Genomic DNA, 11,777 nt, shown 5'->3' with positions numbered 1-11,777 from the left:
TAAAAGAACGTGGGAGGAAGTGTAGCAATTGACTAAACTTTGGGAGGATCTTTTTGCAGATAAAGAAAACGTAGAAGTTATTATTTAATATTGGGTAAACTACAAAAATAGTCACTTTTGTTTGTCTCATATTACATTTTAGTCACTTATGTTTGAAGTGTTACGTTTTAGTCACTTATGTTATTATTTTGTTACGAAGTGATCACTCTTCCGTTAAGTTTCGTTATCTCCCTAACGGTAATCCTACGTGGCAGTCTAACTAGATTTTAAGTGCCAACTTAGATTTCTTAATGGGATGAGAATATATTTTTAATTAAATAAATTTAATTAATTAAAAAATTTAAACCCTAAATCTTAGTTAAAAAACCGTTCATCTCCCCCCTTTTTTTAATTTTCTTTAAGGGGTTTCTCTAAGACAAATTATGTACCTGTAAAGGACATCAAAGGAAACGGCAGCACGAGCATGGCCAAGGTGACTGAAATCATAGGCAGTGACACCGCAGACATACATGTGAACTTTTTCAGGGGTTTTGAGCTTGAAAACCTCTTTTTGCTGAGTCATGGTATTGTAAACAACAAATTGGAATTCTTGGGTTTCCTTCCTAGCCATCGGTTTAGAAGCTGTTTTTTTTGTTTGTTTCTTGCGTTGAGGGATCCATTCTGACCCTAAAAAATTACCCATTTTTCTAAAAACTTAAATCACATGTAAATTAGTATGAATCTCCAACACCCTACATCAATGGCAAACAAAGAGTTCATAGCTTTTGAGACGCTTTAACAGTGAATTCATCTTTAATAACTGGGAACCGTTAAACAGTTAATTCCAACACCCTACATCAATGGCAAAAAAAGAAGTTCAAGCTTTAAAAAAAATTGTTAACCCTAGTAAAGTTAAAAAAAATAACTGGGAATTCAAGCTTTTGAGACACTTTAACAGTGAATTCAACACTTAAAATCCATGTGTCTCTCATTCAAAGAATAGGCCAAAGAAACTATCTTTAACAATGAATTCAATATAACATTAAACATTAAAGAAACAAAACGATGCATTAAGTGATTGAAGAATGAAAAGAACTCACCAATTAATCAAGAAATTAAAGATGCAAGAACCCTAGTGGGGGAGATGAACGGTTTTTTAACTAAGATTTAGGGTTTAAAATTTTTAATTAATTAAATTTATTTAATTAAAAATTTATTCTCATCCCATTAGAAAATCCAAGTTGGCACTTAAAATCTAGTTAGACTGCCACGTAGGATTACCGTTAGGGAGATAACGGCACTTAACGGAAGAGTGATCACTTCTTAACAAAATAATAACATAAGTTACTAAAACGTAACATTTCAAACATAAGTGATTAAAATGTAACCTAAGGCAAACAAAAGTGACTATTTTTGTAGTTTACCCTTTAATATTTTAATATTGATTTTTTAAATTTCACAAAGTGAAATTTTTAAAAAAAATTATCATGCCTTTTATTTAACTTTTAGTTTTTAAAATATTATTTTAGAATAAATAATAATTTGGCAAATAATAAAAATCCAAGTGGAAGCCAAAAATTGAAAAGGCTGTCTCAATTATTTCCAGGAACCACAGGGAAAGAAGAAAATTCAAAGTTGAAACAGTGTATTCCACGTGGGGTTTCTCCATCAATCAATGACTCGCGATTGCTTTTGCTTTGGGATAAACTAACTTTTAATCTTTGATTTTGATATTTTTTAAATTTAGTCCTTAATTTTTTGGTTTACTTTAGTTTTAGAATTTGATAAATCTTTTTTAGTTTTAGGTCATATGATAACACGAGAATATGATATTGCACTATGTTATCACTTAAAAAATATATTTTTCTTTCCGTTTTAAGAATATTTATCTATTCTTATAGCACGTTTTTTAGTCTTGTTTATATAAATAACCTTAATTTTACAAGTGATTTTATAGATGATTTTGTTGTTTGATGAATACTAATCTTTTTTCAATTTTTATCCACCATTTTGGGTCATTCGTAGTTAATTTTCTTATGGCATTAAGTGGTTTTGCCATCACTCTCTCTCTCTATATATCCGTGGATATCATCTTGCTGCTGTGACTTACTTTTCTACCATATTTCTCTTCTGCTTTACCCAAACTCTGTTTGAATCTCACCTTCTTTCATGGCTTCTTCTTTTTCCGAAACCGCCTTGAATTTGTTACTATCCTGCGCTGAAGCTATTGAAGATGGGGATCTGAAAAGCGCCGATGCGTTCCTTCACGATATTTTGATTCTTGCTGATCAGAGACCCTACTGCTCTCGAGATGAAAGCAGAGTGGTGAAATACTTTGCGGACGCTCTGGTTCGCCGAGCCTACGGACTGCATCCTGCTTCTTCCTCCCTCACTTTCCATGTGCATCCTGCACCATATTATCATTATAACAGCTACCATATTAATGGCGTCATAGAAAAAGTTATCGGTGATGCTTTCATGGGAAACAGGCGATTGCACCTCATTGATTTCTCCATCCCGTATTACAGGTTTCAGAATTCAGTTCTTCGTACACTACCGAGCTTCTTCGGCGATCCTCTACCCGTCCGTGTAAGTTACATACTTCCACCATTTCTGAAAGCATATGTAGAGTTCTCACGCCAAATGGAGTTTTTGACTAAGGATGCCAAGGAAGTTAATGTAAAGTTGGAGGATGAGTTGAAAGTGGTTTATGGCAATAGTTTGGCAGAAGTGAATGAATGTGAAATGGATTTCAAAAGAAGAAGAGATGATGAAATGGTGGTGGTTTACTATAAATTTAAACTTGAGAAGTTGGTAAGAGATGCAGAAGCAACGGAGAGAGAGTTAGTAAGATTGAAGGAGATAAATCCGATGATTGTAATCATGCTAGACTTTTATTCTAATCATACCCACTCCAATTTCTTGACATGTTTCAAGGATTCAGTTCAGTATTCCTTGAAGACTTACTGGGCGCAGTGGGACAATTATCTTCATTGGGAGTATGGGTGGGAGTGCAACATAGAGGCAGGGGAAGGTAATAATATAATTAGGCGGCACCCAAGTTTGACAGAATGGCAACATCTCTTTTCAATGGCTGGCTTTAGTCGAATTCCATTAAACCACAGGAAAGATAATCTTAGCGTTGAGGATGAAAGTTGGTTAGAAATAATGGGGGAGGAAGAAGAGTGTTTGATTTTAGGTAACAAGGGATGTCCAATGTTTTTCTTATCGGCATGGAAACCCAAAGTTGAAGATGGACACTTCAATTTCATTTCCACCAACCATAAGTTTGGACAAGGTATTCTTTTTTCTTCTTTTCTTTTCTTTTCTTTTTTTAAACTATATAATAATTTTACAGTAATTGATGGTTGAACCACCAAATTATTAATTTATTGATTCCATCAATTGCTTTTGATTTGATCCAATTCAAATAATCTTAAATTATATATCAATTTTTATTTGATGCATTGATAACTTATAAATTTCTATATAATAGCCAACCGTATGATACATCCATACTAAAATAAATTATTCTAAAATTACTAAAAATAAATGAGAAAATAAATTATTTTAACTTCCTATACTTTTAAATGTTAAAATTTCAATCAATTGAAGATTTTTTCTGTTAAAATTAAGGTCAATTGTTAAATGGTAATGGTTACCTTTTTGTGTTATTTTCATAACATGGCATGGCCATGGAAGGATTGTGACACATGGTGAAAATTAATTTTTTATTAAAATAATAAAAATTATAATCATTATAAAAATATACAAAATATTTTAAAAATTACAAAAAAATTAATTGAAAATATAGAAAAGTGCACAAAAATGATAAAATTATTATAAATAAAAATAAAAATTATATAAATTGCAAAAAGAAAATATTGTAAAAAATATGAAAAATATTTAAAAATATAGAAAATAATAAATTTTAATAAATTAGTAAAAATTACAAAATATTATAAAAAAGCATAAAAATTATAAAAAAACTTTAAAAATATAAGACAAACTAAGGTCGGAAAATAAGTTGAGAAGTCATGTGACAATTAAGGTTGTATATAAATTGATATATTTTTTATTTTTTAAAATTTTCTATTATTTTTTGAATATTTGTTTTTCAAATTTTATAGATTTTTTTTGCATGTTTATAATTTTATAGTTGTTTTATTTTTTATGGTTTTTAAATGAAAATATCAATTTTTTGGTTATGTGACATAATCTTAATGTACCACATGATGAAAATAATCTAAAAAAATAGTAATAGACTTACCTAATTGAAATTTTAATGTTTAAAACCTCAATTGAGTTAAAAAAATATAAAAATTGAATTGATTATTTTCAAAAATTTCAAATGTTTCAAAACCTTTATTTTATTATATAATATGATTTATATATTATTCTCAATGTATACTAATAATATATCAAATATAGATTATAAACACACGTGAAAATGAATAACTTACATTAATTTCCACTTACATGACTTTTTACAGGATGTTTAAACATTGTTTAAAATCTACTTTTTGAATCATCAATTAAAATATAATTCATAATGAAAAGGATTTAAAAATATAGTTTATAATTAATTTGATTTAGTTGAAATTAATTAACTGAATTATTCATTTAACCAAAATTTCTTGCATATTCAAAATTAATTTATTTTAATTATATTTAAATTGACAATGTATTTTAAGTTAAAATATATATTTAGGACATTATTTGTAATAAGTTGAATTAAACAACAAGTGACCAAATTAATAAAAGTTGATTTATTTGACTAAGTATAGCATTTTCACTGAATGGAATATGTTTGTAGGTTTCAATCTAAATCCTCTGCCTCGTCAACCTCTTCAACCTTTCCTAGAGGTATTACTTTAACATTTAGCTCTTTTTTCTTTTTACAATAAAAAGTATAATTTTTATTTAAATTTAATTATAAAATAAAAATATTAATATACTCATATTTGAAATATTTAATTTTTAAAATAGTAAAGTTAACTATTTTAAGTAGTCTAGACTTGACTCAAATGAGCTTTCAATCTTTTTGGTTCAATCCAACTTTAACTTATGAATACCTATCTATGCAAGAGAGAATCAAATTTATTTGAATAAGTATAATTATGACATTATGTTTTTAATTTGTTTAAATTTTATTATCTTTATCAAATTAAAAGTACAATGTCAAAATTCTTTTCATTTAGAGTGTTATTTCAAATTTTCAAATTTTGTTTGTGATAATTGTTTCTTATTTAATAATTTTACAGGGTTTGATATTGAATCGATCAGCTGCACTTGCCGAGATACATGACATATCAAAAGATTTATGTTGTAAATACAAGCTTTCATTTGCTATAACATGGGCTTCTGAGGTTAACAATATAAATGAAACTATCTCGGATCCAAACAAGAAACATACTTTTTCTATCCAAAGTATTTCTTGTTGTGAGATAGATAGAGATTCTTATTATTTTTTGATTGATTTTGAAGACGAGATTAGTGTCCCCCTCATTATTGAGAAAGCATTTGAATCAAGGGACGGCTACCATTTTGAACCATCTCTTGCTAAGGTAGAAGACTCAAGATATTTAGTGTTAGAGGATTATCACATAGATGTTGCTGTTGCCATCTGCCTACAAAATCGTCACACAAGTGATGAAGTTTATATCGTAGAATTTTATTGGCCTCCAACTGAGAGTGAAATGTCAAAATCTTTAGCTCTTCGTATCTTCGATGACTTGAAACATAAGAAGACAACGTTTGTAACAGTAAAAGTTCAAGTCCCCGAAATTAAGTTCCAAGAAGGCATTTCAAGCATTGCTACATCTTCAAACACAGCAATGCCTTTGAAAATAGCTGAAGAAGCAAGGGATATTCATGCAAACGAAATAAATGCGCATATTGAGCAGGTAATTACATTGCCTTATATATTCTTATATTATTTCAACACTGAATTAATTATGGGTTAGCATTTATAGTTCTAATATGATAATAACATTTGCTCTAAGAAGGGGTGGTTCCTAATTTTGACTCTCTGATTTCTATACATTCTTCATCAAAGGTTGTTGCAGCTCCTTTTAACACACTAGAAAGGCCTTATAACAAGGTCATTATTTATTCTTCCTTTTTAATGTCATAGAGTCTGTCTAAACTGGAAATCTAGTTTTCTTTTAACCTAATCAGTTCCATAGAAACCCATAAGGAAAAACTTACATCAAGAATGCAGCTTAATAAATTAATTTCACAGTAAATCTATTACCTTTTTTTTCAATATTGGTGGAATATCCTTTCAACATCGTGTTCATATTTTCTGCTTAAATATTGTATATATATGTAGTATCAAATAGATTTTCCCTTTGGATAAAATATTGAAATCATATAAAGTAATATACATGATTTATTATTCTCATTTTTCATAGATTATTTTCAATGATGACTCTCAGATTGCGGAAACAAAACGAAACAAACAGAGAAAGTCGTGGTCAAAGGTTTGGGTAGACTTTGATAAGTTTGAAGAACATGGAAAACAAGTAGCCAAATGTAAACACTGTCTCAAGGTGTTTACAGGGTCAAGTAAGAGTGGAACCACACACTTGAATAACCACTCGAAAGTATGTCCTGGTAAGAAAAAACAAAATCAAGAAAGCCAGTTGATACTTCCAGTTGATACCAATGAAAGAAGCTCAACGTTTGATCAAGAAAGGAGTCACTTGGATCTTATGAAAATGGTTATTAGGCATCAGTATCCATTAGATCTGGCTGGTCAAGAAGCCTTCAAGAATTTTGTGAAAGGTTTGCAGCCAATGTATGAGTTTCAATCAAGAGATAAATTGTTATCTGACATACATCGCATCTATAATGAAGAGAGAGAGAAAATTCAGTTGTATTTTGATCAGCTTGCTTGCAAATTAAATTTGACAGTAAGTTTGTGGAAGAACAATCATGGAAAGACTGCATATTGTTGTTTGATAGCACATTTTATTGATGATGGTTGGGAACTAAAGATGAAGACTCTTGGTTTGAGAACTTTGGAGCATATCAATGACACAAAAGCTGTTGGTGGGATTATTCAGAGCTTAGTTTCGGAGTGGAATATAGGCAGTAAAGTATGTTCCATAACTGTGGATAACTCTTTTTTGGATGACAGTATGGTTCAACAGATAAAAGAAAATTGTCTCAGTAATCTAGTCTCCCTTTCTTCAACTCATTGGTTCATCAATTGCACTCTTCTTGAGGACGGGTTTCGTGAGATGGATGACCTACTTTTTAATTTAAAGAAGTCCATTGAATATGTCACTGAAACAAAACATGGAAGATTGAAATTCCAAGAAGCTGTAGATCAAGTGAAGCTACAAGATGGGAAATCATGGGATGATCTTTCTCTCAAGCTGGAATCAGACTTTGGCATACTTGATAGTGCTTTGAGATCAAGAGAAATCTTTCGTAAACTGGAGCAAATTGATGGCAATTTTAAACTAAACCCATCAACGGAGGAATGGGAGAATGCAGCAGCTCTACAGAGTTGTTTGAGATGCTTTGATGATATCAAAGGAACTCAATCCCTTACTGTAAGCTTGTACTTTCCAAAGCTTTGTCACATATACATGAAATTTCTTCAGTTGGAAAAAATCAATCCTTCATTTGTTACATTGATGAAGAGGAGATTCGACCACTATTGGAGATTATGCAATTCGGCATTAGCTGTTGCATCTGTTCTTGATCCAAGGTTAAAATTTAAAATTGTGGAGTTCTCATATATATTGATTTATGGCCATGATAGTAAGGTGCCATTGAACACGTTTCGTGAAGTTCTTACGAATGTCTACAATGAGTATGCCAATGAAACCAAAAATCAAACCATATCCGCTTCAGTCTTGGATGATACCAATTGGCTTGGAAATAATTCTATTTGGGACTCCTTCAGTAAATTTGTAACTGCAAGCAACTTTAATGAGGCCACATCGAAGTCAGAGCTTGAGCTTTACTTAGATGAACCTTTACTTCCCCAGGATGGAGCAATCATTGACATACTTGGTTGGTGGTGTGATAAATCTCAAAATTTTCCAATACTTGCAAAGATGGCTCGAGATTTCCTCGCTATTCCGGTATCAATTTTCACATCGTGTTCAAATATTAAGGCCACGATCAATAATCGAGCCTACAATATCTTGAATCCTGAGAGCATGGAAGCTTTGGTATGCAGTGAAAACTGGTTGGAATCTCCAAAAGGAAGTAAGTCTTTACTCTTAATTTGTTTAGATCCGTCAATTTATATTTTCCTACACTTCATTTAGGGTCTACTCTGTTGTTTAGTATTACATTATCTTATCACTTAACAGTGTTGATTTGCTATCACAGATGATGGAGAAAATCATGAACCCACACAAACTACGGTAGGCATTGTACATAAATTATGATTAGAAGTTGTCTCCATTGAATTTTTTTTCATATGCCTTGAAAACTGAATTACCTTAATGCATTTTCATTTCATAGGATAAAGGAAAAAGGAAGCTGGATGAAGACACTTGTGTCAGAAAAAAATCCAAACCTTCGAATTGTGAGAAAGCTATTAGTACCGAAGATAATGCCAAAGATTTCAACAACAATGGTAATTGATCTATACTTATTATTATTAACTACTATGTTACTCAAACTCGAATGTCAATGTTAATATGAAATTGGAAAGGCTTAAATTATTAAGCAAAGCTTTTCGTTACAGAATTTAATCATGGAAGAAACTTTAAGAACGTAAATGAAATTTCGAGTGATGATTCATCATCCGACTTTGATCAATCAGATCAAGTTCAGAGCTCATCTTCCGAGTCTGATGATGAAACAACATTAAAGGAGCAGGGGCAATGGTGTGAACAGGTTCATACGTCATTTCTTTGGTTATATATATTCATACATTCAGTTAGTTTTATGCATATATTAATTATTTTACATCATGCCTTTTTTTTTTTGTTTTGTTTTTATAGGATGTTCGGGTATATTTAGTCTCAAACTTTACAAACAAAGACTATGAACGGCTAGATAAGTTGGAAAGGAAAAAATTGAATCGGTATGTTACTAGCTTCGATGAATTAAATTTTGGAATATCAACTGATCACTATAATCTAACGATATATCTAAGTTTATGTTTCACAGAAAATCACTTGGACGAGGTAAAGAACTCAATTTGACGGGTGATAAATTGGAACCTTTACTCATGGTGCCAAGAAGTACTGAAACTCAAAAAAAGTACCATATTAATGAAGTTGTAAGTAATCATTAAATGTATAGCATTTGGGGCATAAATTAATTCCGTAACTCGTAACTCGTAACTCATGTACTCGTATCGCTTTCATGATAATGTATTTGTGTAGGTCATCAATGCTTTTTTCAAATTGCTTAAGGAGAGATCTCGTAAATTTTCAAAAGCATACATCAATCACTATTCATTTGACTCTCAAGCAGCGGTAAGAATCTTGATCTTGTCAAAAACTAATAATATTTCAAATTAAAATTGTTACTATTTATAAAAACAAGGCACGAGTACTTAACCTATATTCATTCTATCATTAGAATCTCTTGATAAAAGGATCCAGATCGGAACAAGAGGTGTTAGCTCGGTATAAACCTGATCACCTAAGCGGTGTACATAAGGTAAGTAAAACATCTCTCTTTTCTGGCTTATAATTGAGATTTAAATTGTGTTTATGAATATAAATGTAAATTGAATTCAATTACAACAAATATTAAAGTAGAAAAAACTCAAATCGAAAATATCAAATATTATTTAAATCATTGACAGTAAGTAATAAGAATGGATATAATGTTTTAGTTGTTTTTTGTGTGATTGCAGCTATTTCTACCATTGTGCTTATCAGATCATTGGGTTCTTTTCTATGTTGATATCAATGCAAAGAAATTTTCATGCTTGGATCCGTACCAATCGTCTGGAATACTATCTCTCAATTCCAAAAATGTTGATAAAATATTACAATGGTTCAAAAACTTTTTATTGCCAGAATTTGGTTATAAAGATGCAAATGAATGGCCATATGTGGCGCGTACTGATATTCCTCAGCAGAAGAAGTAAGCATCCGTCTTTGAAAATCTACGACTTTTCTAACCTTTATTTATTTATTTAGTATCTTACATTCATTTTTTTTTTACTATAATGCAAAGCTCGGTTGATTGTGGGGTGTTCGTAATGAAATATGGTGATTGTCTTACGTATGGTGATTTCTTCCCTTTTACACAAAAAGATATGATTCATTTCCGACGACGTATCTTTCTTGATTTATACCGTGGAAGATTGCATATCAGAAAATAAAAAAGATTAATGCCTTGTTTGGGCGCGCTCAAAGTCAAATAATGTGTATTCGAGTTTCTAGAATTTGATGAATTTTATCAGTTTTCTTTCCTTTCTTTTTTTCATCTTTTATGCATGTATGGTATTTTCAACCTCGGATTTATACTTATTTTCTATGTCGAAGAGTAAAATTATTTTCAAATTAATTAATTAAATATTAAAATTTAAATTATAATTTTATTGATTTTTTTGGCAAATGTCAATGAGATTGTTAAATCATTTTTAAATATTTCAAGTTGATAAATATGTTGTGATGTTAAAACTAACGTCGGTAACGATAATAGAATGATTGTAAAGCAATAAGAAAGAGAGAACAAAACACACAGATTTACGTAAAAAACCCTAGCGAGAAAGATCACGAGAGAAGAAGAGAAATTCAAAGTGTTGAATTCGAATGATACAATAGTTTCGACTACATCTATTTAAAGGTTGAAAAATCTTATTCTAATCAATGTCAAATAGAATAAGTGTAGTTCTCTATGGATTCTACTTATGTGGCATGGCCTTCGGCCTTAAGCCCTACATATATCCCATTGTTTTGTCATTATATTATATTTCTTTAATAAAGATTTGGGTCATATAACTCTTAACATGTGATAAAAAAGAAATCCAACAACAATGGTAATTGAACTAGAAAATGGTAAGGAATTGAATGTTGATTTTTATCGTATTTTTTTCTGTATCAAATTTCAGCAGAACATAGAATAATGTTTTCAGCAAAGTGACAACGCAGGCCTATTAAAGAAATGCAAATAAGGTGACTTTGGGGAAATTTCAATGTCTTAATTTCTGGACTTTTTTGCAGTCTTTATCCATTCTCTATTAAAGAAATGCAAATAAGGTGACTTTGGGGAAATTTCAATGTCTTAATTTTTGGGGAAATTTATCTAAATTTTAATAAAAATATAAATAAAGAAAAAAAAACTCAGTAAAATATCAATTGAAGAACCAAATGTGGGAGGAATTCAACCTTAAGCTAATAGATTTGACTAGAGGTGCAATTAAGCCAAGTTGAGTTCAAATAGTTGTAAGCTCAAGTTTGATTCAAAACTTGAAGCTTAATACTCGGCTTGAATTTGATGGAGCATTGATTTTTCTGTTCGGTCTTGATTGAGCATAATTTTTAAGTTCAAGCTCGACTCGAGATATATTTGAGCAACTCAATTTCAAGTTCAAATAAGCATATTTTGGCATAGAATTTCATCTTTGGATTTCAAACATTATTTTGAGTCAATAATATTAAGATTCGGAATGTAAGGGGTAATCTCAATAACACACATTCCTTAGGTAATCTTACATTCCCTTTGTAATGTAATATTTTTAACAATTTTACAATAGTTCCTAAGATTATATTATGATAATGGGTCTAGTTAGTACTTATAACTAAATTATATTAAGATTGTTGTTAAGGTAATGAGAAAAGCTATTTTATAAAAATAATAAA

The 11,777-nt window shown here is 30.3% G+C and overlaps 1 protein-coding gene across 3 annotated transcripts; it reads left to right on the top strand.

Annotated features, from left to right (window-relative positions):
• Positions 1 to 2,003: 2,003 nt before the first annotated feature.
• On the top strand, positions 2,004 to 10,472 carry LOC107939715 (uncharacterized). Of its 3 annotated transcripts, none has more exons than XM_041087966.1 (13): positions 2,004 to 3,277; positions 4,796 to 4,845; positions 5,244 to 5,885; positions 6,420 to 8,208; positions 8,335 to 8,369; positions 8,470 to 8,584; positions 8,696 to 8,847; positions 8,955 to 9,037; positions 9,124 to 9,235; positions 9,342 to 9,434; positions 9,541 to 9,621; positions 9,821 to 10,053; positions 10,147 to 10,472. In XM_041087966.1, the coding sequence occupies exons 1-13, from the start codon at positions 2,149 to 2,151 to the stop codon at positions 10,292 to 10,294; spliced, it is 4,662 nt and encodes a 1,553-aa protein (XP_040943900.1). In that variant the 5' UTR covers positions 2,004 to 2,148; the 3' UTR covers positions 10,295 to 10,472. The 3 variants fall into 3 exon arrangements, with proteins under 3 accessions (XP_040943900.1, XP_016728570.2, XP_040943901.1); XM_016873081.2 differs by having other exon boundaries at positions 6,396 to 8,208; positions 10,147 to 10,441; XM_041087967.1 differs by lacking the exon at positions 10,147 to 10,472 and having other exon boundaries at positions 6,396 to 8,208; positions 9,821 to 10,096.
• The last annotated feature ends 1,305 nt before the right edge of the window (positions 10,473 to 11,777 follow it).

The sequence above is a fragment of the Gossypium hirsutum genome, chromosome D02 (genome assembly GCF_007990345.1).
Source record: "Gossypium hirsutum isolate 1008001.06 chromosome D02, Gossypium_hirsutum_v2.1, whole genome shotgun sequence".
In the NCBI taxonomy this organism is placed as follows: domain Eukaryota; kingdom Viridiplantae; phylum Streptophyta; class Magnoliopsida; order Malvales; family Malvaceae; genus Gossypium; species Gossypium hirsutum.
The sequence above is the reverse complement of the archived record's forward strand: the minus strand, read 5'-3'. Positions and strand labels throughout refer to the sequence as shown.